The following is a 25042-nucleotide window of genomic DNA, read 5'->3' as shown; positions in this document are numbered from 1 at the left end:
AGTTAAAATTAAAATTAAAGTTAAAATTTTTTAATTCGGAATTCAAATAAGGTCGTACAATTTTCATCAGGATAAGCTAAAATACAAAAAAAAAAAGAGAGAATAAATAGAACCCCAAAAAATATATTTCATTACTAGGTTATAAATCGGCAGTTACATGGACAGCGTCAGGGTCCACTTGCAAACTAATTGATCCCCGCTTAATTAGATGAATATATATTATATTGTTGAGATTTACAATATGATGTTGAAGTTTTAACACGTTGAATCGGAACATAATTCATATTCAAACATGTCTATCAAGTTCTAAAAAACGACCAATGTTGTAGAACTCCGAGTACTCTTCATAACGGGCATGCAAACATTGTCAATTGGTCACCATCGGCTAAGTCCGTCACCCAAGACATGGCAAAGTACCCCATGCTAGTCTGAGCTATATAACCTCCGAGGATTGGTTGTGAGTAATTAGGATGTGCATATACCTCATGAGTCCAAACCTACCATTCAGAAATAATGCATAACCATTAGTAAAGCCGACGACACATCTATTTGATCATTTATTTGATTGGATCCGTGTACTCTTGGAGTGTTCATGAATTACGAGATAAGTCTTATTAAAGGGGGAAAAAATAGGAAGTAAATTTTTTTCTTTTACAAGTAAGTTTGATGAGTATAATATAATAAAATAAAAATTTTAATAATTAATAAAATAACGCGATTAATCTCCCGTCGAACTTGAAATTTTTTGACGGCCGCACAACACTTCCTTTTCATGGAAGCAATCTCAATAAAAACTGATGAACAGTTCAGAATCCACCGAAAAAAAAATAATGAGCCGGTTTTATATATATATATATATATATATATATATTATATATTTCCCTCTTGCAGATTTTCTATGGGCTGCAGGCTGTATAGGAGACTCCTCGGCTGGCTGGTCTGTGAATTTGTCACTCATAGCAAGCTTTGATCTCGCACATTACATTGAATCGAGTGATCCCTGAAGCTTCATAAAAGAAGAGAATCTACTGGAAAATTGGATAATAACATCATATTATATAACGAACCATATCGCCCGAAGCCGGCCCCCATCGGGTCCACCACTGAAACAACCCCCCAAACACGCAGACAAACACATATATCCACAACCACGACCACCACCACCACGAGGCGAAGGTGACCAGACACGGACGACCCAACAAGTTGTTGAAAGAGGTTAACAACGAATGCTACAAGTCGATCTTGTGAATTCGGACGACCCAACAAGTTGTCTAAAGAGATCAAGGACGAATGCTACAAGTCGGTCTTGTGAATTCTAACTCCCAACCCGCTATAAGGTTTTTCCAATGCACCGTACACGTGCAAATCCATTGTTATCTTGTGTTCACTCAAAATGAAAATGAAAAATGAAAAACCGAACTTATCATTATCCAATCAATATAGTACATGCTACATGAGTTCATCATTTTTTTTTTGGATAAAAAGATGAATTCATTAATTGCCAACCGTGAGGCACTGTATTAGTTTCACGACTTGCATTTTATATGGGCAAACATTACCTAGGAATTTCAAATTCATCGAAAATTCATATCCGAACGAGAATTGATCTCAGCTAAATAATTGATGACATTCTGTGATATGAAAACAAAAAAAGGAGGTTCATTTCCAATCGAATTTCACTTGGATTCGCAATCCCATTATTCAAATTTCGTGTATGGGCAGTGAAATGAAATTGAGTCGTCGACCCTCCCAATCCCAACACTTTCCTAACCATCTTTTCTGCCCCCGAAGGGTCGACGATCCCCAATCTCCACCGTTGAAAGTGACAGGTGCTGGCTCCACGTGTGCGGCCACGATCCGGCTGAGCCGAATCGCCATACACGCGTCGCCCCCTGATTCGGTTGCGGGTCCAGTCAACGTCAAACCTGCCACGCAAGACAGGAAACGTACGCCACAGAACGAAGATGGGCCGGGCCCACAGGGAGACAAGAGTGGGCACCCGACGCGTGGTCACTACGAGCCCAGCTGAAAGGCAGGAAAAGGTATGTGGGGCCCGCTTCCCCCCATAAGGTCGCTTTCTATTGGTTCACTTTCGATGGGACGGGAGGGGTGTGTGTATCAGATAAGGCACAGCCGCTATATATATGTATACATTCATATAAATTGGGGAGGTATTGTGGGCTGCGCCGCAACGTGGCCCATTGGGCTCTTTGTGGGCCGTCAGAGGGCGCACGTGCAGGCAACCTTCACTATGGAATCTGCACGCATGTAGACCCGCACGTGGGTGGGCCTCCACATCCACGCAAAAGCATCAGCATCTGCAATGCATCCCATTTGGTGATCATTTGGGAATAGACATTTTCTTATCTATCCATTCTGCAGGGGAACGTATAATATTCTGTAATTTCTATCTTCTTTTTTTACTATTTTAAATTTCAATAAACAAAAGTCATCGATTCCAAATGAGAGATTTTAATTTTTTTTTCGATTACAAGGGAAGTTTATAAACCTAATATAATAAAATAAAAATTATAAATATCTAATAAATGAACACGGATAGTCTCAATTGACATCGAACTTGAAACCTCAAATTTGACCGATTGTGATTTTAAATTTAATTCTTGATCGGGACTTTCTATACTTTTTTTTATTTATCTAGTATGACCATTTTTTTTTATTGTAAACGTAGTTAGTGTGACTGGCCGGTGACCTTGCTAGTTGATAGGTTTGTGCGTGAATTATACGTCCAGTTTAGCAGGTTAATTCTAGTCATTTCTCTGATGGTGAAATCACGACAAGGTTTACTCCTTAACCAGTTTTGGTAAGTTCACTGTTTTCAACACAAGGTTTACTGTGATTTGAGAGGATTAACTTGAGAGCTGGAGGGAGTATTCTCGGGATTAGTCTCAAGTCACCACTAATGGTTTCATTTGTTGACACAAGCAAATTTAACAGTGGCACTAAACCCGAGGAATTGGAGGAAATTCTTGAGCCTGTGTTTGGTTTTTGATGGATAAATTATTCAACTCAATTACAAATGCTAATAAATATATTAATATATAAGAATATATATGTGTATATATATGTGTGAAAATATATAAGAAATTTATTATTAAAATTTAATTTTAAAAGTGGTTAAGAAAAAATACGAGCTAGCAAAATATTATTAAATGAAAGCTTAAAAATGATTTGAAAAAAATATGAATGAGAATATATTATTAAATAGAACAAAGGATAAACTAATAATTATTATATTTTTTAATTTGAAGAATAATATAGTTGAGTTGAATTATTATTAAAAAACCAAATAATACTTGTGTTTTTCAAATCGAGAAGATTATGCTCCATTTGGTTTCACAGTTAAAATCACAAAAATTGTAACTTTAACTTTAACTGAAAACACTACACAACAAAAATACACATTTCTCAAGTAAAAAATTTTAACTTTAACTTTAACTCAACACACTACATAATCATTTGTCCTTTTCCACAATCAAAATCAAAATTACTTTAACTCTAAAACCAAACGCACCATTAAAGATTCTCTCGTTTGTTATTAGAGAAGATTGCAGGTTCTTGATCTTTTTATTGTATATCACTATATCAGTAGGCAAGCTCAGCCGCCTTTGGCGACCTCACTATAGATCACTAGTTGATGGCCAACAACGAGCCACCCCAGCCTAACTAAGAAAAAGCTCGGTAAATTAGAAAATTACAGCATGCTAATGACCCTCCATTGTATTATAAAAAAGTAGCAAGAAAATTAGGCGTGTCTTTCATAACTGCTTAATCAAATAAATACTTAAAAATTAATAACAAGTTAGTTATTACGAAAAATGAATGGGAGAAAGAGAAAAAGAGAAAATGTGATGGTATAATTACTTAATCATTCAGTCAAAATCAATATAATTCAATTTTTATTACTTATTCATTAATGATTAGACCTTTGTCTTTTCCTCTTCTTCCCATTCTTTTTTTTTTTGCTTATAATTAATTTGTAACTAACTTATAAGTATTTATTGATTAAGTAATTATCAAACACATGCTAACTCTAAAACAAATTCCTATTGGCCATGAAGTAAATTCCACATGAAATCCTGAAAAAGAGCCGCACTTTGAAGCATCACTCTCGGCCATCGGACTATGATCCCCGATAATAGGAAAGCTACCCGTGGCGACTATCTATAATGGTCGCCCTGCCTTAAGATTATTATTCTTTTTTCGATGAATAAAAGGGGTCAAGGACGACTAACGTAGCAACCCTGCAGTGTGTAATCATGTGTCGGAATTACGTCGCGGAATGTCCAATTTGAGCTATAGTTACACCATGATCCAAGGGCTGAGTTTGTCACCAAGATTATTATTCCTATTTCTTCCAAACATAGAACATTCATTTTCTTTTTTCGGTGGACTGTGGACAAATATACAACATTGATCTATATATGTAGTAAAATTCACTTGAAGGCATTAAACTTGTACAAATTAATACACTTGAAAAATAGAAGAAAAATTAATTTTAACTTTCGGAATTAAAATTTTTAAAAGACTCATTTGAGTAGTATTAAATATGCTAAAGTTAATGGACTTGAAAAAATAGGAAAGAAAGTTATTTTAATTTGAAAAATTGAAAAGTAACTTCAGAATTTATATTATATATTCGCATATATATTTAATAAGAAAAAATACAAGACAACTTAATTTGTTTTGGAATTAAAAATTATAGAAAAAACTTACTTAACCAGCATTAAATGTGCTTAAAGTAATGCAGTTAAAAAATGAAAAAATGTATCTTAATTTTCCAAATAAAAAATTATTTAAGAATCTATTTTATATATCCACATATATATTAAACAAGGAAAAAATAAATGACTATCAAATCCGTACTTAAACTTTTAATAAATAAAATAAAATAAAATACAATTAGAACAAAATAAAATTTAAAAGAAAAGTCAAATGTGAAAAAGAACTAAGTTATAATAAATTTGTGGAAATTATGGAATTTTTAATCAACATGGTAAAAGAAGATCCTAATTACACTTAGAACTAAGGGAAAAAAAGCAAGATAATGATTATAAGATATACTTAAAAATAATAAAGTATACTGTTTTCATGGAGACTAAAAATATTATGGAGTTACGATGACGTACATGGGAATCGAAAAATTATAAGTAAAAACATCAACATCAAAATACCAAATAGTGTATTTTCACAGTCTCAAAATTTGACGATGTTTTTAATCTCTTCGTATTATATACATTTTTTAATTCCTTAAAAAATATCATAAATCATAAAATGCCCTAAAGTGTCAATATTGAAAGTTTGAGAATCTTACAATTTTCCTCTTATTTGGTGGTAGCTATTAATTTATTTTAATACGATTATATTAGTAAAAATATTCTAACTCAATTATCATAAACAAAGTTACTCAGTAAAATTTGAAAAATCCTTGCATAATAACATCTAAGCATTCAGTCTCCTTTGCTGGGGAGCTGAACTGAGAAGCGGCCAAGGCCTAATGCAAAAACAAGAACATGGAAGTGAACGAAGATGTCCCAGAAGCCCACCAAGAAGGTGACGAAGAAGAGGAGCAGCAGCAGCAAGTGTGGAGCTGGGGGGCAGGCACGGACGGGCAGCTGGGCACGGGGAGGCTCCAGGACGAGCTCCTCCCTCAGCCTCTCTCTCTGCCAGCCGTCTCCCTCCTCTCCTGCGGCGGCGCCCACGTCGTCGCCCTCTCCTCCGGTAGCCATTCTCCTCCCTCCCCCGCGTCGCCGCTCGCGGTGCCCCACTCTTCACTGGTCAATCGGTTCTCTACCTCCGGTATTTATGGGTTTTGCTTGCTCGTTGTTTTTGGCAGGTGGGAGGGTGCTCACCTGGGGAAGGGGCAGCTCCGGGCAGCTTGGGCACGGCGAGGTCGTCAACCACTGCCTGAAACCGAAGCCCGTGACCTTCCCGGTGAGCTTTCCGATCACTCATGTCTCTGCCGGTTGGAGCCACTCCGGCTTTGTCTCAGGTTTCACTTCTCGAAATTCGTACTTTTCTCGCATTAATCGAAGATTTCGAAGTGGTTTGTGCCTATAAAGTTGTGATTTTTGTTGATAATCTTCAGTTGTCGTGCTTCAATTTGAGGCATCATTCGTAGTAGCCCTGTTCCCGATTTCGCTAGAATGTCAATTCAAATTCGAGAGTTTATACGATTTGCTGCTCCGTTGAAGTAAAATTCTCTAATGGGATATCCCTGTCTCGAATTGTGATCTTTTTACTGATGATTCATTCATAGATACCGGGCGTCTTTTCACCTGTGGAGATGGATCCTTCGGCCAGCTAGGGCACGGGGACTTCAGCTCGCACTGCTGTCCTGTTGAAGTTTTGTACTTTGCCTCGAAGAATGTTGGACAAGTAGCTTGTGGCATGCGCCATTCACTTGTCCTATTAAAAGGTACTTAATGTACGAAGTTAAAACTTTTGGGAAGTGAGAAGTGAGCTAGGAGTGATACGAGGCATTTGTATCTTACGGAGCTATAAAATCTCAAGACTATTTCTTTCTTTGTTCTCGAGTGTTTTACCAGTCATGAAATGATGAACAGGTGAGATTCACAGTCAGGTTTATGGGTTCGGATCTTGCAAACGGGGTCAGATTGGTAGTCATGATGTAAGAATGAAGTCAGTCAACATTCCACAGGTTATTGATGGTTTCAAGAACATCGACATTGTTAGCATAAGTGCCAATGGAGATCACAGTGCAGCATTATCTGGTGTGTTTCAATCCTATCTCGCTTTGTGTGGCAATAAAAATACAGCATTTACAAAATACATTAAGGAGATCACCATATAATATTGCTCATTTGATATGGTAGTTCAATCCTGATCAGTTTGCCCTAGAGCTGATTATTTTATGATCAAATTCCGTCAAGCATTCTATTGACCTAAGTTTGATTTGTTTTGCTAGCTGATGGAAGTCTTTACTATTGGGGGAGAGGTTTCCCGGGTTCTCCAGACTATCATTCTCCTGCACAATTAGATTCATCTCTCGTGATAAAGCAAGTGGCCTTGGGATGGAACCACTCTCTCATATTAACAGGTCCGATGTGGCTGGTTTATATTATAGTGAAGTACTGGTTTAATCATTGTCATTGTTGTTATGTCTTTATTGATTGTTTTGTCCTTTCATGTGAATCAATCAGATGCTGGTGAAGTCTCGATGCTTGGTGGGCGACACCACGGCATATTAAGTGATCCGGAGAAAATTGGCAAAAACAGTTTCCCGGGTAATGCACTGACTTACCGGAAAATTTTGCGAGACTCTAAATTGATGAGAATGGAGAACTAGAAGATCTTCCGGCATAAGAGGAGCCGTCTGAATTGAAAGCTGTTATACCTTTATCTGTCCTTTGGCTTAATTGTGGAAGGAGGAAGCTGCTGATTGATGTTGTTTGATATGCATTTACTTCAACTGATTCTCAATATTGAAAGTTTTTCATTGCTCAGCTGTTGCAGATAGAAGAGAGCCTGCTCTGGAAAGAGTCCCAGGTCTTGATGGAGTGAAGGCAGTTGATATTTCCGCCGGAGCAGAACACTCGGCTTTAGTCACAGGCAAAGATCCTTAACCTGATGTTATTGTCCCATTGGTGTGTGTTAGGTCTTGTGACATAAGAAATCATTTAAAATTACAGAGGACGGGCTGACAAAGACATGGGGCTGGGGCGAACACGGTCAGCTTGGCTTGGGCGATACAAGGGACCAGATTCTACCGCAAAATGTATTTTTAGATCAGGGACAATCCAATGGTGGAGCAAGATGCAGAGTGTACTGTGGGAGTGGCTTCACTTACGCCATAAGGACCCGAAACCTCTTCCCGTAGATTACACTTGACAATTGACATCCTGCTCGGTTAACCATGAGATCGGCGACCTTCGTTTTTCAGTGGTCCAACTCTGATATTCCATGTTAATTTCAAGCAAATGATTCAATCTAGCATATTGAGTACATGAGAATTTACAGACCTGTTTGGGTCAGTTGTCTCTCTCCCAACAGTCAGAACAAATCACTTCTACTAGGAATACATCGACAACGAAAGACAAATAAAAGTTAATGATGAGCAGATTATTCTAGTACTAGTGTCAAGGTCAAAAGAATTGTTGGACCCCAAAGGCCATCTAGAGTAGATATCAGCGCTGCTTGATCATTCTTCACTTTCCAGACAAGTGATCTTTTGCTCGAACTATTTATGTAATGATGAGCAGATTGTTTTCATATCCATTATTGTTGACAATCGGGCGCAGCGGATCGATTCTCCAAACACCATCTACTATGAACTTCATCTGTGGGGATCGAAACAAACAAAAAGTTGGAGCACGTCAGATGTGATTCATGGCAGTGTGTAATAAGAACCTAAACCATGTCATAGTTTCAGTAGAGTGCAGGAAGAGAGCGAAAGAGAGACACCAACCTCGTATCTGCCCGGGTAAAGTTTAAGGCAGAGGGAGAAAATCCCAGTGCTGGACTTCTCCATCCTTCTCTGCAATGAAACACACTTCAGTAAATAAGGAAAAAAAGTAGGTTTCAAGGCTATGATGTTTTAAGACTTGAGTCATAATTAGTCCAAAGACTAGTATCGTCCATTGACTAAAACAGATAATGATGCTCCGTGGAATGAACTAATGCCCTTTTATGTACTTGATTGATATTCCTCAGGTATAAAACAGACCCCTGCAGTGAGTATCAGATCCCCATCACAACTATGGCCCAGTCAGAATTAGCAAAGAATGATACCGGAGCGTCTCATTTTGTCCAGGAAAATTAAGCAGGAGATGAATGGAAGTGAACTGTGTTAAAGCTCATTTGATATCTGGCGAGAAGGAAAGAGAACACTATTCTCATGACATAATGATTATCTGCTAGTTATTTCATGCCACTTCCCAAAAATTGCAAATGGGCCATCGGTATGTTTCTGGCTAATGCCAGAAAACATTTATGGATTATTTTACTCTTCAAACTTCAAGAGACAACAAAGATTCTCTCTTTTAAGATGTACTATGGATAGATGAAAAAGACCATCTTCACACTCAGCTAAGCAGATCTAACCTGGGTAGTCCAACCATCAAATGAGCCTGACAGGAGCACCTCTGACGCTGAGTTCGGCCAAACTACGCAAGCAGTACGGAGGAGCCTCAGTGCTCTACGAGTTTCATCGATCCTCTTCTGCTTCTCTTCCAGAGTCTTTTGAGCATCACTGTTCAAGCAAAGATGATGACAATGACTTGTGGTTCAGGGAAGTGGGATAGAATTAGTCTTCCAGATTAAATGATAGGCCTATAATTAACACTGGACAGATCCGTCGTCGGACTGAACTATTGAGTGGGGTCAGCCAGTCCACGAAAAACTATTCGGACAAGTAAAACCGATTCGACTGACTGGCTCTTGTGAAGAAATAGCCCATACATGTCAGCATCTTAATGAACCAGACAGTTGCTTTTAACTATTCCATGTTTCCTTGCATTTATTACAGTCGTCTTTTCTATTTCAATAATCACTGATATTTAAGTTTATTAGATTCATATTCTCACAGTGACGTTCGCTAACAATTTTGAAAACCTCCTAAGACAACTGACCCAGCCATTAATTAAACCAATAAACCCATGGGGGACCTTTATAATATTGGATCTGTCAGTGAAAATAGTGGATAAAAGAAGATATTGCACTAACATTATTGCCAATGCCATCTTTCCTTCTAGAACAGCTATCCTTGCTCGTATAGATCGCAGTCTGTCCTGGGCATTCATCACCTCATTCTCCTGAAACTCCCAAGCATCTGAAAGCTCCCTCAGATCCTCAGAGGCAGTCACAGATTCCTGAAAGGAGAAACTAAGTGAAGAGCAGAAAGAACCTACTGTATAAACTTAGCCAACATTGAGGGAAGGCACGTACTTTACTGGTAACGTGATATTTCTAATTCACATTCTTATGGACTGCTCACCTTCTCCTCATCTCCCATAGACTTCGATCTCAGTGACTGAAGAACAGAGGAAAGCTCCACTTCTAGGTGCTGGAGGTGACTCTTTATTTGATCATGACTGATCTCACCATGAGAAGGGCCTGAATCTGTAGTTATCTCCACTTGCTCACTGCCTCCCTCTCTTATTTCAATCACATCATTCTTCCAAAAGTCCTTATCTGCTTCTATTCTATCCCGGAGAGGATCTATCTCGGCTGCTGAGGTAGACCTTACATCATTAGTCATGCAGAGAATGAAAAATCAAACTCCAAACTCATACAGGAGAATGGATACCTTCGAAATCATTTTCAGAGAAACCTGCTCTCTGAATGCTCCATGTCCTCCATGATGCAGGCTGAATCGTGCAGCCACCAACATCCACAAAGGTTCCAGTTCGAGTAATATTTGATCTTGAACCATTAATTATGCGGTCATAGGAGATCAACGAGGTGGGATTGAGTCTTCCTTCATTTACAGCAACTGTCTTTTACAGGGTAACAGGCACGGCATAGATTATTTTAGCATATTATTTGATGAAATGAAGAAGCACACTTGATAGCAGCATGAAAATTGATTACAATGCCATGACTATGAATTGAAGCCTTTTACCGCTAGATTAGAGCAGCTTCTTCGGTGTAATCAATGCAAAGAAATATTTTCTGTGACATTCCTAAATGTGCTTACATGAAATAATGTCACATCTACGTAGGTTCTCCAGAACGATAAAAAACAATAGTTATCACAAGAAGAAAATGGAAAATATAAGATTTGAAATTCCTGTGCTCAAATATCCAACTTTATAGGGACAATCTTGTGAATTAACTTACAGAACAATTGAAAGGACAGGCACCATATAAAACTAATAACAAACACCGATATGATTAAGTCAAGGTTATTTACTTATTCAACCAAACCACTACAATTGACTCACCTCATCTGTTGGCATTCCCTGATCACTGCCATCTTTAACATCATTTATCGAAATAAGGTCGTTGCCTCCTTTATCTCTCAAACCAACACCAAACGTAATGTTCCTCTCCTTCTCCAGTCGACTCAGTATACCCTCTATCCCAGAATTACTCTCGATTGAAGATTCTCTGATCAGAAGACACATCTCAGACATAAATTATGGATTCAACTTGAGAATCCACAGGGGATCAAAACATAACAGGTCTCTTCCAGATGGAAAAAATAGAAAAATTTGCTGAATAATGTATGAATCAAAATTCCAGCGTGTGAGGTAATAATTAAGATATGCTAATAAGCTGCCCCTCTTCAATTGCCTATAAATCTACACAAACCTTAAACAACCCGAAAAGAGCTGACGCAGCGTATTGTTAATTCGTTCAACATTTCCAACCACTAACCTTAAAAGGGTCACATTTCTCAATCTCAAAACTCTCAAACATCAAGAAGCCTCAGATATCTTATGAGTCATGATCGTGTATGTAGGTTTGTATGCAAAGAATTCAAAGGTACGGTGCAAAAGAACCTCACAGTGAAACTCCTGAATGTGAGGAATCAATTGAAGAACTGTCCAGCTCCAAATTTCCACGCTGTTGATGGCTGCTGCCTACTTCCCTATCGATCCCACCATCCGATTCCTCCCCGAAATCAACATCATAAGGGCAGTAGCCACTCCCCTCTTCAGAGTCCAAGTCCCAGCCCAGAGAAAGCCACCCACCCCGCTGCGAAATCGCCTCCACCAAATCCGCCCTCCCTGCATGGAGAAGCTGCTTCTTGGTAGGGAACAAGTTGGGGTTCTCGGAGTCCTTCACGAACTCCATAATCTCAGCCTCCAGGGCAGTATCCGTCTCCGTCTCGCCGTCCTGCTCCCTCCTGCACCTCCTCACGAGCCCAGGAACCCGACAAATCTCGCACCTATTCCTCGCCCGCTCAATGCCCTCCGCACCCAACAGAGAACGGGGTCTCCTCCTCCTGGGTCCGCGGCGGGGAAGGAAGAGGAAAGGGGGAGACTTGTTGGGGGCGGAGTCTAGGAGGATGGGCGGGAAGGTGAGGTTGGGGGATGCGGAGGCGAGGGAGAGCATTGTTCAGGCATTTCGTCGAGCAGTTGGAGCGCAATAAGGAAACAGAGTCAGCACGGAACCAGTGACGGGAGAAGAAGAAGAGCGCGCGAGGGGGAGGAAGGAAGAGCACAAGAGAAAGGGGCCGGAAGAGCGACGAGATAGGGGAAGAGGGAGATGAGAGGAACAAGCAACGAACAATGGTACAGGAAAGCGTGACAGTTATTTAAGGCTAGGCTAGGCTCGGCTCGGCTCGGCTCGGCTGTTTGAGATAAAAAAGAAAGAGAAACTTCATTTAATCCGAAGACAGCGGTCCTCCGGGTTGGATCCCAAAAATAAGAATGGATTCGAGCAGTTCGATCTTTTATCTTATTAATACAAAATTTTGAATTAGATTCTTTGATTGAAATAATTTTATCTTTTAATTAGTCGATTCGGGTCAAATTGAATTAATCAGATCTATTATACCTATGATTATCATGATATACATAAAAAAAAAAGACCCTCCGAACACCAAGCTTGATCTCGCCAAAACTCAGGAAATTTCCTTCTTAATCATTTATGCTTGAGCGAATCATCGTTAAGAAAAGTCGGAATCTCCTGATGCTCTTAAAAAGCTGAGAAGCTGCCATTGATCTATAGACTATTTGATAGACTTGGGTTGGGTCGGTCTGATTTTTTGTATGGGTGAATGATTATTGTGGGGTGCACGAAGTAACGTGTGTTTTCTCAAAAGGTTTGCTTTTCTAATGAAATCTTAATCAAAAGATTAAGCTCAGGGCCAGCGTTAAATACTTTATATATATATATATATATAGATACACTTTATGAAAGAGCCCTTTCGCGATATATGTGGCTGTTATATTCATAATATACGTAAAAATATGTACATGAAATACAGAATCTTCTTCAAGCCAAATATAAAAACGAAATCTTGTCAGACCAAGGATTTTGTCGCTTGCAGCGTTTGGGACGTAAGGTCGCGTTTGGATTCAAACTAGTTTCGGGATAGAGACAAAATGTGGGCCGTTGGATCGGGGGAGATTGCGCGCACGGGTGCCGGTGGCTGGGATCGGAGACAAACGAGGCAGAAGCAGCCATGGGATCCTGAATGAATCCTGACCACCTGAGATACTGTTTGTTCTGCAGAAAATCAGAAATTAATGCCTTGCTAAAGGTAACAGCCGCAGCAGCATCCCAATCCTCACAGTGCAAGGCAACGGCTCCAAATCCAATAGAAAGAAAGAACGCAGACACGATATAAGGATTCGGGCTGGTTGGTTGGGATGATTGCGACATATTTCCTTGAGCGGAAACTTTGTCCGTATATGTTTCTCCGTAAAATTCTACCATATCCAAACGGTATATGGTGCTTCGGCCACCTAACAAGATTTCATCGAGAGAGTCTGTCCTCCTCCATGCTACGTAAGGGAGGTCACATCGAACCGTGACGTGACGTTAAGTATACTAATCCAAGCTTACTAGTGCTTAGTTCCCCTATTTTTTTCACAAATTTTGCTTTTCAAGAGGTGCGGTAATGACTAAAATGTGCTTTGCTCACGGTAGGGTCGCAAACAGTTCATCTGACCAAAATCTAGAATCGGAAATGTGTAATGATCTCTTCCAGTTTTACCATCTAACACTCAACGAATCAAGAGGTGTCGAGCCTGATGGATGCGGTGTCACTGAATTCCACGCAAAAAATAATTGTCCCGGCGATGCTACTCGCCTGATATTATGCCTTGGACGTCGGCTGGCTTTCCTAGTGATAGCACGGGACGAACGGGGTACTTGTGATGCTCCATTCCCACACTGCCAATTTCGTTTGTAATTTTGGTAGTAAGTGTCGGGACACGGTTTTCGAGGAGACGATTAGATTTTCAGGGTCTACTCTATGGTCTACTTCGATGATGATAGGTAGGTAGGTAGTAGTCCTAGCTGAAGTTGCTTCTGGCAAAGCTTCTGCTATTAGCCCAATAGTGAAGGGCTGATAGAGCTGAAAGCCCAACGAGTTTGGGCCACTGTTTGCTCCCAAAATGGCCTGGGCCAAGGATTCATAGACCAGTGGGCTCTCGTTCAATGGACCGGAAACGTTTGATGGTACCGATAATTTATGTTTCTTGTTGTCTAGAAATGCTACTGGTGAAAATCTAATTCAGTACCTCTTAGTTTAAGTCATTAGACAGTATCAGCGGCAAGTCCGACGTATGCAAGGGTATTATGCGATTTAACGACTGGTCAAAAGCGTCGACCTGTAAGCTACATATACAAAGAAGTTCTTTCCTTCAATTTGATTTCAGATCGATGATGGTGTGACTGCATCTAATGCACTTTCTATTGGTCTGCTCACTTTAAACGCATCTAATTGCGCGTGTAAGTGTTATGGGAGCGACATTATGCAGTAGTCGATAAGTAGTGACACTAAATAGTATCAGTGGCAAGCCCGGCCAATGCATTGATATGTATGCAGTTTAACGACTGGACAAAAACGTCGATCCGTGAACTACAGATATAATGAAGTCGTGCCCAGTACTTTGGCATGCCATGATGCATGGCCCTCTACAATGTTTTTATTTTTTTTTTGCAAAAATAACAATTTAAGGCCATACAATTATTAATTACTAAATTAGGTCACCGCTTTATATAAAATTTTTTGGGTAAAATGCACTCCTCACCCTCGAGGTATTCTTGAATGACAGTAAGACCCAAACTTGATGAAAATAGACACTCATTCCTGTTGATCGAGTTGACTAACAGAGAGCTAACGAAAAAATTAATGGTAACCACATTCTATAGTTAAATAATAAAAGAATTAGGAAGTAAAAATAAAAATAAAAATAAAAATAAATAAAAATGCACTCCCCAAATTGGCTGATAACACCAAAAAAATGTCCTTTAGACTTCACGAGATAGGTCTTTATTGCAATTTTTTTTAAATATATATATATATATATAATCAGGTAGTTTTCTTTTGTTTTATATAGTCACGTGATTGGAACCGAGGCTATAAATCACTAAGTGAATTTTCAATCCAAATTACTCATCAAAATTCTTTAAAATTGGAGTAATAACACCGAACTCATTTACCCTAAATTTAAGCTAATAAATTATAAAAGAAAGTGGCAATAGTAAATAGTCTGCCATTACATAAATCCGCAAGTACTTCATATGTATCAATGATAAATTTTTGAATAAGATCTTGTCATAGTCAATAGTCTCCACGAATGACTAACACCATATGAGAGTACCAAAATGAGGGTCCTAATAGAATTGCAATAACTAGCACCAAAATGAGAGTACTAATAGCTAAAACCGTCTACAAAAGAAAGTGGCAGCAGCAGACTTTCATCATCTGCCCCTCAAATAGCCTATTCAGTTGCATCTGCGATACTTTGACTTGTGTCTTGACTTGGTTCAGCAGTGGTTTAGCTGTTGCTCCGACTACATCCTTCAATGTCCTTGTATTATATCACAAAGAAATCACATATCAAGTTAGCATTAGTTTATGACATTGCAAGATTAATAAAATAGGATTGAACGTGACATATTACCGCTCGAGCCTTAGTTCGATGAGAACTAGCAGCTTTAGTTGCAACTTTTCGCTTGTCTTTGTCCTTTGTCTTGGAGATTGTAGGTGCACTTAAAACTTGACTCTCAGCATGTGAACCACTCAGATTAATTTGACTCGGTTCTTCACTTGTGATTCCTGCCGTGGTCCTAGCTCTTGAACTCTGCAACAAATTGAAAATTCAGCCACATTATTAAGCATGATATGCTTAGACCAAATTATTAACATAGAGACACTTAAATCTATCAGATTAAAACATTACCCTTGCTGCAGATCCTCTTTTGGAGGCTACTGGTCCTCTTTGACACGTTTTATTATGTCCAAATCGTTTGCAAGTGCTACATCTTAACTGTTAAAGATCTTCTAGCAGATCCAAAACCAGCAGGTGCCTCCCCAAGTTCTCTCGTTCTATTCTTTCTAGGTCTCCCGGGAAGTCTCTTCAAAACCGGAGGGAGCACAACTATGATTCCGTTGATCAAGCTCGCTCGAATGAGAGATCTTGAGAGAGACAGAGAGAGATTAGGGAATGAGAGAACGCTTAGACTTCCTTACCGGATTAAGCATAGCAAAGCAAGAGTGGGAATCGTGGAAAAGTCCGAAAGACGCGAAGGTTTTTTTATTTTTTATTTTTTTCCTCAGCCGATTATGGCAGGTTGGTTCATTTTGGGATTTTGTTTTTTTTTAAAAAAAATCTCAACAGATTATGGCTGATTTGGTCCTTTTTATTTATTTTTATTTTTATTTTTACTTTTTTAATTATTTTATTATTTAACTATGGCGTGGAATATTTGTGGTTACTGTTAACTTTTCTTTTAGCTGTCCGTCAGTCAACTCGGTCAACTGGGAAGTCTCTATTTTTATCAAGTTTCGGTCTCACTGTAATTCAATAATACCTTGAGGGTGGGGAGTGCATTTTACCCAAAATTTTTTATAAGGCCCTTCATATATTGTAAATATATTCTTTAATTTGAGAAATTAGACAAGAGTCAGAAAAAAAAAAAAAGAATCGAACCCAAAAAGAGAAATAAAGACCACGGTCGGCTGCCACCAAATTCCTATTCAATGTCGCCAGAGTACATCGATGACCTCACTTGACACAGCGGTGGCCCTGGCATCTCTTTTTTCAAAGAGAGAGGGGAATAGAGTAAGAAAGTTAGAAGTTAACGACTACCTCGTCCAAAGTGGTGGTGGTCGGCACTCGACAGTGAGCACTATTGTGCCACCCCCTTCTCTCTCTCTCTTCCGAGAGAAAGAAAAAAGAGCTTTGGTGGCCCACCACCATCGGTCGAAGCAACGCTACCGAGACATTTCTCCTCTCTTGAGCATTTTTTGATATTTTTGTTTATTTTTAATTGTTTATTTCTCAAATTAAAGAATATATTTTATGAAAATAAGAAAAGCCTTATATAAGAGTTTTGTGTAGAGTGGTAGCCTTATTAAGTAATAAATAATCGTATTGTCTCAAGAAGAAAGAAGTCCAAAAATGATCCACTAAAATTTTCAAAAAAATAAGGATATGGTCAAACTGGTGAATAGAGTTAAAGTGAATATTTTTTAAACAAATGAGGTTTTAAGTGTTATTTTTCCAAATTTTAGGAGAAGTTTTTTTTTTTTTTTTTTTGCATATTACCCTTTAATTTATATGAACTAGATAAGCATATACATATTATGCCCTCTCCATCAATATAGTGACCTCATATTTTTTAGAGATGTCTGTTAGCATTTATGGAACAAATATCCATATTAAGGTATCTAATTAAGACAGGCTTTTATAAAAAAAAAATCCGTTAATTCATGCTTATAAGTGATTGGATTCATTTTCAATTAAGCCGTTCAAATTGATATGATAGTGAGGCCAATCATCTTATATAAGCTCTTTTTTTTTTTGAACACATGAAACAACAATATAACCGTTAACGCATATACATAGTTTGACCGGGTGACACATGATTTACCTTCCTAGCATTCGAACGTCAGCATAAAACTTTAGCATTGCGGTGAGGCGCTTTGTATTTCGTCAGCCCGTGGATCATCAAACTGAGACACATATGAGTATAGCATCCCCCACTTCTGTATACAAGGGCAGAGCCAGGATTTTCGTTCAGGGGAGCAAAAATGTTATTTGATATAAATAGTACATAAATGATTTTTTTCGGGGGGGCAAAATACTAATTTTACATAATTTTGGGATAAAATTTCAAAGAAATCCAAAGTTCGGGGGCAATTGCCCCCCCTGCTAATGAGCTCTCTCCGCCCCTGTCTGTATATAATGGTGACATGCCTTCCTGTAGGTGCAAGTGACACACATAATGGGGGAAGCTGCAGCTGACAGGTTCCGTAATGGCCGGGAACCTCAGCCGTCCGGCGGCTCATTCCGACTCCTCTGTTCCACCAAATGCTTTCCTATCAGTCCTTCCTGGCCAAGGAAGCCGGCTTCCCCAGCAGAGGAGGAGCAAGATGGTGTGATTCCATCGCTTTTGCCCCCTTCAAAGGCCGCAATGCAGAGGAAACCAGGCGGATGGAGAGCCATGCCTTTCATATTAGGTTCTTTTAATTGAATTCATCTTAATTGCATATTCAAATCTTTGTTTATGTCCTAGTGATAGCTTCAGGGCTTCGACCGACCATTGTGAATGGATGCTGATGAGTACACATATACGCTATGTGGAGAACTACAGGGAACGAGACGTTCGAGAGGCTGGCTACTTTCGGGCTGCTGGCGAACTTCATGGTGTACTTGATGAGAGAGTACCACATGGACCAGGTCTCGGCGTCGAACGTCCTCAACATGTGGTCTGGTTTCACCAACTTTGCCCCCCTGGTCGGCGCTTTCATCTCTGATGCTTACGCTGGGAGGTTCCGCACCATTGCAGTCGCCTCCTTTGCGTCTCTTCTCGTACGTTTGAACTCCTTTAGTTCTCATTTTGATTTAGTTAATTAGAGTGTAAATTCGATCCCCGAGTCTCGACCATCTCATTATCATAGAATTACCTCGGAGTGATAATTTGATTTCAATTTTCCCTTGAACGTACTAATCATGACATGATCTTCACCAACTTGAGGGACTAAAAAAGCAATTAAATTACTAGAAGCTGGGCCCTCCTAGTTCACCCAAGAACAATAAAAATAAATAAATATATAAAAGCTGTCAAAATCCCATGTGCATATATATACACACATAAAAAAGAGATGCATAGCACGGGAGGTTCACATTCATTTATCCTCACATGTTCTTTCAAATTAGTCCAAAGACTCCAAACTGACCCCGCAAAGACATTTCATGGCTGAATTTTATTATTTAATTAAATTAAGTCCAACCATCTATGAAATCGATATAATTTTATCTACATTTCTACTCTATATATATATATATATATTATTATTATTTTTTTGAGACCACAATGTGTCGTAGCAAATTATAGCTGAAACTAACTCCAGTCCGTGCATCTGCTTGTCTTGGTCACGAAAGCAATACAATTCATATTTGGAAATCTATTATAAAATTATCAAAGTATACTCCACGTTGATATAAAAGATCTCCATTTGTGTAAGGATAATATAATGGCACTTCAGTATTTCAATAATTTTAGGAGTTTTTACTTGAATAATCTTTCGTTTCCAATCCATGCATTAATATATACAATATAAATAATTTTATATATGACCTCTATTACTAATAAATTATTAATTCATAATAATATATAGACTATAAATATGATTAATCGTAACTATAAGGTATTTTTGCAATTTAATTATACGAAAATAAGTATATGAAACAAAAAATAAAGACGTGCAAACCGGGTTCAGGAACTAGTATATACATCATGCATCTAAGCTTTACCAAACACACACACACACACACACAAGAAGTATCCCAGTCGGGATTATTGGGCGGATTGTAATTTGATTAACATTTTGATAGGGCATATGGTTATATTATTATTAAGCACGACAATTTTTTTTTTTTGATTTTAGCATGATCTTTCGAAAATTATCCAAAAAAATATGACATTTCATTTTAGTCTCAAATCTAGCATGATGTTAAATTTTTCATCAATCTTAACGGTAGTACCACATGTCGTCACCTTATTAGATGAGTAGACCCCATTTATTTTTATTTAATAAAAAATTCGTGAAATTTTTTTTTAAAAAAGGGAACGGTCGGCTAAGACCCTAAGGAGGAGGGGGCCAGCGGTGGTTTCCTCGATTGAGGCCACCACCGCTCGAGTCAGGGTCTACAACGATAGCAGAGGTCGCCGCCGACCCTGATTGGTGCGGTGGTGGCCGCAATCAAGGCCACCACCGCCGGCCACCTCCTCTCCAGGCCCAACTTGTCAGCCAATACTCTTTTTTTTTTAAAGAATTTTGGAAATCTTTTAATTGAATAAAAATAAGTGGGATCCACTCATCCAATAATGTGACAACAGGTGGCACTACTGTTAAAATTGACGGAAAGTTTAACGTTGTGCTAAATTTGAAATTAAAATGAAAGGTCGTGTTTTTTTTGGTAATTTTCGAAAGGTTGTACTTGAAGCAGAAAAAAATATATGTAAAAGTCGTGCTTGTTGGGCTATTAATCCTATTATTAATATATATTCGAACAAAATGTCTGCTTAAGGACCCTGCCAGATTAATTAAGTTCGGATATAATCTACACTATTACATATCAATATATACATATATGTTCAATAATAATATCATTGTTCTGCAGCGGGGGAAGAAATTATTGTTTAGAGGGATTGGATCAGGGAGAAGCTTCTCGGGGCTAATCTCAGAAAGCCAATTACTATTGTTATTATTATGTATTTTTTAATCTAAAAGAAGTATCATGACAATAAAATATAAGGTAAGAAGCAACGTGAGTTGATCCAAGCAATTCGGCATTTATTTTTCTTAAATAAAGTTTCGAGTTCGAGTTTTATGAATTGAGAAAATTTATGCTATGAGAGTTTTATCTCTTAGTAAGCCGATTCAGCTTGGCTGAATTAGTCGGAATTTATGAGATTTTTTAATATAATAATATCCAAAAAAAAATATAAGGTGAAGAAGATGAAGAAGACGTATCTCATAGAAGTTCGAAACTATCAAATAAAATAAGATAAAATGCTAAATTTTTTGGGATCGTTATGAGTATAATTTTTTAATTAGAAAATATTTAAAATTAATTATTAGGAAGATATAATAATATTTTTTTAATTAAATTTTAAAAGTGAGTCGCTTTTTGTACTCGTCTTGGCTTCCAATCCATCATTCCCGATGCCTTATGGCTCCATTATGATAAGAGAAGGGGGTTGTGGTATACAAAAATTGTACCAAAAAAAAGAATCTGGATTTTGTTCTTGTCGTTTTACCTCTTGTCATTTCTAGGTGAGTAGGCATTTTTTTTTCGGTTGGTGGAGGAGGCAAACGCCTAATATAATGAATAGGCATCATTATAATCGAGAAAAAAATAAACCAAAGTAAATTTTTTTGGTTTTTATGCTGAAAAATCTGTGATAGAGTTGTTTGAAATACATCCGGAAAGTACATAGATTATTGATCCAATGTGTAATTAACACTCCGCTGGATGGGCAGGGCATGGTCACGATCACTCTCACTGCGTGGCTCCCGCAATTGCACCCTCCATCGTGCCCGCCGGGACAGCAACAGGGCCAGTGCAAGGGCCACAACGGTGTCCAGCTGGCCGTCCTGGTCACCGGGTTGGGCCTCCTATCAGTCGGGACCGGTGGGATTCGGCCCTGCAGTATCCCATTTGGAGTGGACCAGTTCGACCCGTCCACAGAGGAGGGCCAGAAGGGGATCAACAGCTTCTACAACTGGTACTACACTACCTTCACGGTGGTGATCCTCATCACTCAGACGCTGATCGTCTACATCCAGGACTCGGTCAGCTGGGTTATCGGGTTCGGGATCCCGACTGCCCTCATGTTCTGCTCATTAGTGCTCTTCTTTGTCGGGACGAGAATCTATATCCATGTCAGGCCCGAGGGCAGTATCTTCATCGGGATCATCAAAGTCCTCGTGGCGGCCCACAGGAAACGCCACCTCAAGGTGCCACCGAGAGGGTCGGCAGAGGCGATAGGGGTTTTTTACGATCCCCCGCTGCCTAAGGACTCGCCGTTCCAGTCGAAGCTTCCTCTCACGGATCAATTCAGGTAAATTAGAATTATTGATAAGATGAACATTTCCCATTTAAGATCTTTTAAAAGAATTATTAGTTTCGATAAGGATATGTGAAGATTCGCGAGCTTTTCAAATTACATTACTCGGAGAGGTGGAATTTTTCCAAATTGGCATAATTTTTTCTTAGACTATAAGATGTTCTCACTTTATTGGTTAAAACTAATTTTTTATCGGACATTGGCTATTGTCCTCGTAAACGGACTGAACACAGGTTCTTGAACAAGGCAGCTATTGTCCTTGAAAATGACCTAAACGCCGAGGGAAGCCCTAAGGATCAATGGAGTCTCTGCCGCATACAACAAGTGGAAGAGATGAAATGCCTCCTCCGGATTGGCCCCGTCTGGGCCTCCGGCATCGTCTCGCTGACTGCCATGTCCCAGCAAGGCACATTCACCATGTCCCAGGCCCTCAAGATGGATCGCCACCTAGGTCCCCGGTTCCAGATCCCTCCCGGATCCATGACTGTGATATCCATGATCACCATCGGCATTTGGCTCCCAATCTACGACCGGCTCATTGTACCTGCCCTCCGTAGGGTCACCGGGCTTGAGGGTGGGATCACGCAGCTCCAGAGGATAGGTGTCGGGATGGTCTTCTCGATCCTGTCGATGGTCGCCTCGGGGTTGGTCGAGCGAGACCGTAGGGCCTTGGCGAATGCCCACCCCAACCCCCTCGGCATCACTCCCATGTCGGCCCTGTGGTTGTCCCCGCAGCTCATCTTGATGGGTTTCTGCGAGGCCTTCAATATAATTGGGCAGATTGAGTTCTATAACCGGCAGTTCCCCGATCAAATGAGGAGCGTGGCAAACTCCCTCTTCTTCTGCTCCTTTGCCGGGGCGAGCTATCTCAGCGCACTGGTGGTGAACATCGTGCACCATGTCACTGGAGGCCACGGCCGTCCCGATTGGCTGACAGCCGATATTAATGCTGGGAGACTAGACTACTTCTACTATCTCTTGGCGGGGATGGGAGCCCTGAATTTCGTTTATTTCCTGTACAGTGCCAAAAGGTACCGTTATAAGGGCAGTGTAGAATCAGATCGTGAGGGCCACTTAGATTTCGAGCTAACTAGCACTATCAAAGTATGAGTAAATTATTTAAGCAATATAATCGTAGCTTGGCTATATCGATACATAAATAAATAATGTTCGGTTGTAGTAAACGGTCCATGATAATATTTATGAGGCCTTCCCTTTGGAGAACTGCGTACATTCTGATTCATGCATATCGAATCTTAATATTAGAATATAGGTCTAATCATGACACCAGGATATGGATATGATGGATCGATCGATGACCCTACCTTCCCAATTTTCACCAGGGATCTTTGCAGTTGGTCGGACGTCAGAATTGAGGCATTGGTGGTTAAATGCTCTTGCCCTAGCTTATTATCTAGGTGTTATTTATCAACTGTTAATTTTATCGAATGTAAACTTATAATATCTATGAGATTTCAATACTCTTATCTAAATTACTAGTCTTCCATTCTGTGCATTGCACAGGAATTTTATCATATAAAATAAAATTTGCAAAAATAAACTGTTATGCATTCATCATTATGTAGTTCTTTAAGTAAATTTTACCTCTATATATAGATAGATTATATAATCATGTTATAGGAAAAAAACACGAATTTATTATTTTAAAATCTTTATATTTTGTTCACCCAAAAATTTTTTTTTGTTATAAAAAAAATTGACAAATATTGAGGTGGGATAAGATAATTCAATGATATTACCAAAAACAAGTCCCTCCTAAATTGAAGAAAGTTTTATATGTAACGGTTATACCACATGACAATGTCACAAGCCATACTTAGAGTTTGTCATTTTGATTTTTAGTATTATCACAAAAATTTTAAAAAAATCATTATTGACAAATATAATTTTTGATATGTCTTGTGACAAAATGTCACATGATATAACAATCACATACAAGAACTTTCACCTAAATTGGTAGGCGGGAAACGATAAACTCGGATGCTCAACGAAAAGCTTAATGAACAAGATCATCAATGTTTATTAAGTTGATTTCATGCATATCATTAATTTTGTTTTGTGCTGCGCTACAAATCCGACCACGTCAATCAAGAGAAACGCGACAAACATGTGTTTTAATATGTACCATTAGTATTAATTATATCCCAATAATATTAATTAAATATACAAACAAGAACGCACCTAGGATTTGGACTTACAAGTACAGAGGAAGAGGGCGAGGTCCTTGAAAGAACGAATAGGAAAAGTATTTCCCCGTTTAGAAAGATCAAATATAATAAATGATTAAAATTTGGAAAATAAAATGTAAATTTACTTAGAAGGTCCAAATTTTAGGGAGCACAATTGTTCCCACAGCCCTCTTGGTCCATCCTGTACACGACCAATTATTCTGTTCATAATCTCGATATATAAAATCGGTGCGTTAAAATAAAATAAAACACAAACAAAAAGTGCGTAAGATATCAAACGAAGAGATATTACTTATAATTAATTATGAAAATTTCGGATCTGAGGCGATCTCCGACTTACTGGTTTGGGTATGCTCGAAAGCAAATATATTTATAAACTTTACATTACTTGAAAATGAATGACCGAAATTATAAGAAAGATCTCCTAAAAGATTGTTTGGATAACATGTTATATATATATATATATATATATATATATATATATATTATAACTCATATGAAGTCTCAATTTATAAAATATTAAAGATTACAACAAAGAGATCAAGGATGTCGTAGATTCCAATGACATGTTCCATTTTAGATTGTTTGGTTCCAACACATATATATGTCTTTCCTCCAGCCGAGATTGTACATATCTATACTTTTGAGCTATATGATCATTGATATTCAGGATAATGTATAACATGCCTTGTGCAGTCGATGTAGGACGCGTCCATGGGCTCAATAATGTACTGTTAATTGGGTCCATGCACAGATTAATTGACAGGTAATGCCTTACCACCCATCAACATCATGCCTTTGGCAATATTCAGATATTTCACGTTTTTCCTATCTATCTTTTTCTCTCATCGATCATTACCCTCTCAATTGCTCGATGATGGAGTCAATTTTGGCTCTACAGTCTTTATATGATTGAGTCCTTTTCATGTGGTAGAGAGACATCTGTCTATTTCTTTTCCCCTCGGACGCAAAGAATGTTTACTAATCTAATAAAAGATAATACAGGAAGCTCGGTTGATAAAAATTGAATGAAAAATACTTTTATTCGTTTTGAGTCGAGAACGAGGTGCCATTATACCGAATTCCCT

General features: G+C 38.7%; 3 protein-coding genes across 4 annotated transcripts; 2 read left to right on the top strand and 1 right to left on the bottom strand.

The window, feature by feature from the left end:
• Positions 1-5466: 5466 nt before the first annotated feature.
• Positions 5467-8108, top strand: LOC116199870 (ultraviolet-B receptor UVR8). The gene is made up of 8 exons (XM_031530438.1): positions 5467-5739; positions 5855-6010; positions 6278-6436; positions 6585-6752; positions 6947-7078; positions 7182-7265; positions 7486-7590; positions 7671-8108. The coding sequence occupies exons 1-8, from the start codon at positions 5532-5534 to the stop codon at positions 7856-7858; spliced, it is 1200 nt and encodes a 399-aa protein (XP_031386298.1). The 5' UTR covers positions 5467-5531; the 3' UTR covers positions 7859-8108.
• LOC116199842 (protein PTST homolog 2, chloroplastic) lies at positions 7945-12327 on the bottom strand. Of its 2 annotated transcripts, none has more exons than XM_031530391.1 (8): positions 11489-12327; positions 10923-11088; positions 10286-10475; positions 9974-10209; positions 9703-9848; positions 9082-9229; positions 8447-8515; positions 7945-8318 (listed from the first exon to the last, which is right to left on the bottom strand). In XM_031530391.1, the coding sequence occupies exons 1-8, from the start codon at positions 12037-12039 to the stop codon at positions 8223-8225; spliced, it is 1602 nt and encodes a 533-aa protein (XP_031386251.1). In that variant the 5' UTR covers positions 12040-12327; the 3' UTR covers positions 7945-8222. The 2 variants fall into 2 exon arrangements, with proteins under 2 accessions (XP_031386251.1, XP_031386252.1); XM_031530392.1 differs by having other exon boundaries at positions 9974-10206; positions 11489-12326.
• A 5540-nt stretch (positions 12328-17867) lies between these two features.
• On the top strand, positions 17868-22968 carry LOC116199823 (protein NRT1/ PTR FAMILY 2.13-like). The gene is made up of 4 exons (XM_031530366.1): positions 17868-18127; positions 18262-18479; positions 21158-21738; positions 21978-22968. Exons 1-4 carry the CDS (start codon positions 17893-17895, stop codon positions 22852-22854), a joined length of 1911 nt encoding a protein of 636 aa, XP_031386226.1. The 5' UTR covers positions 17868-17892; the 3' UTR covers positions 22855-22968.
• The last annotated feature ends 2074 nt before the right edge of the window (positions 22969-25042 follow it).

This window comes from Punica granatum, chromosome 3 (genome assembly GCF_007655135.1).
Source record: "Punica granatum isolate Tunisia-2019 chromosome 3, ASM765513v2, whole genome shotgun sequence".
NCBI lineage: Eukaryota > Viridiplantae > Streptophyta > Magnoliopsida > Myrtales > Lythraceae > Punica > Punica granatum.
Note: the sequence above shows the minus strand (reverse complement) of the source record. Positions and strands in the feature narration are given on the sequence as shown.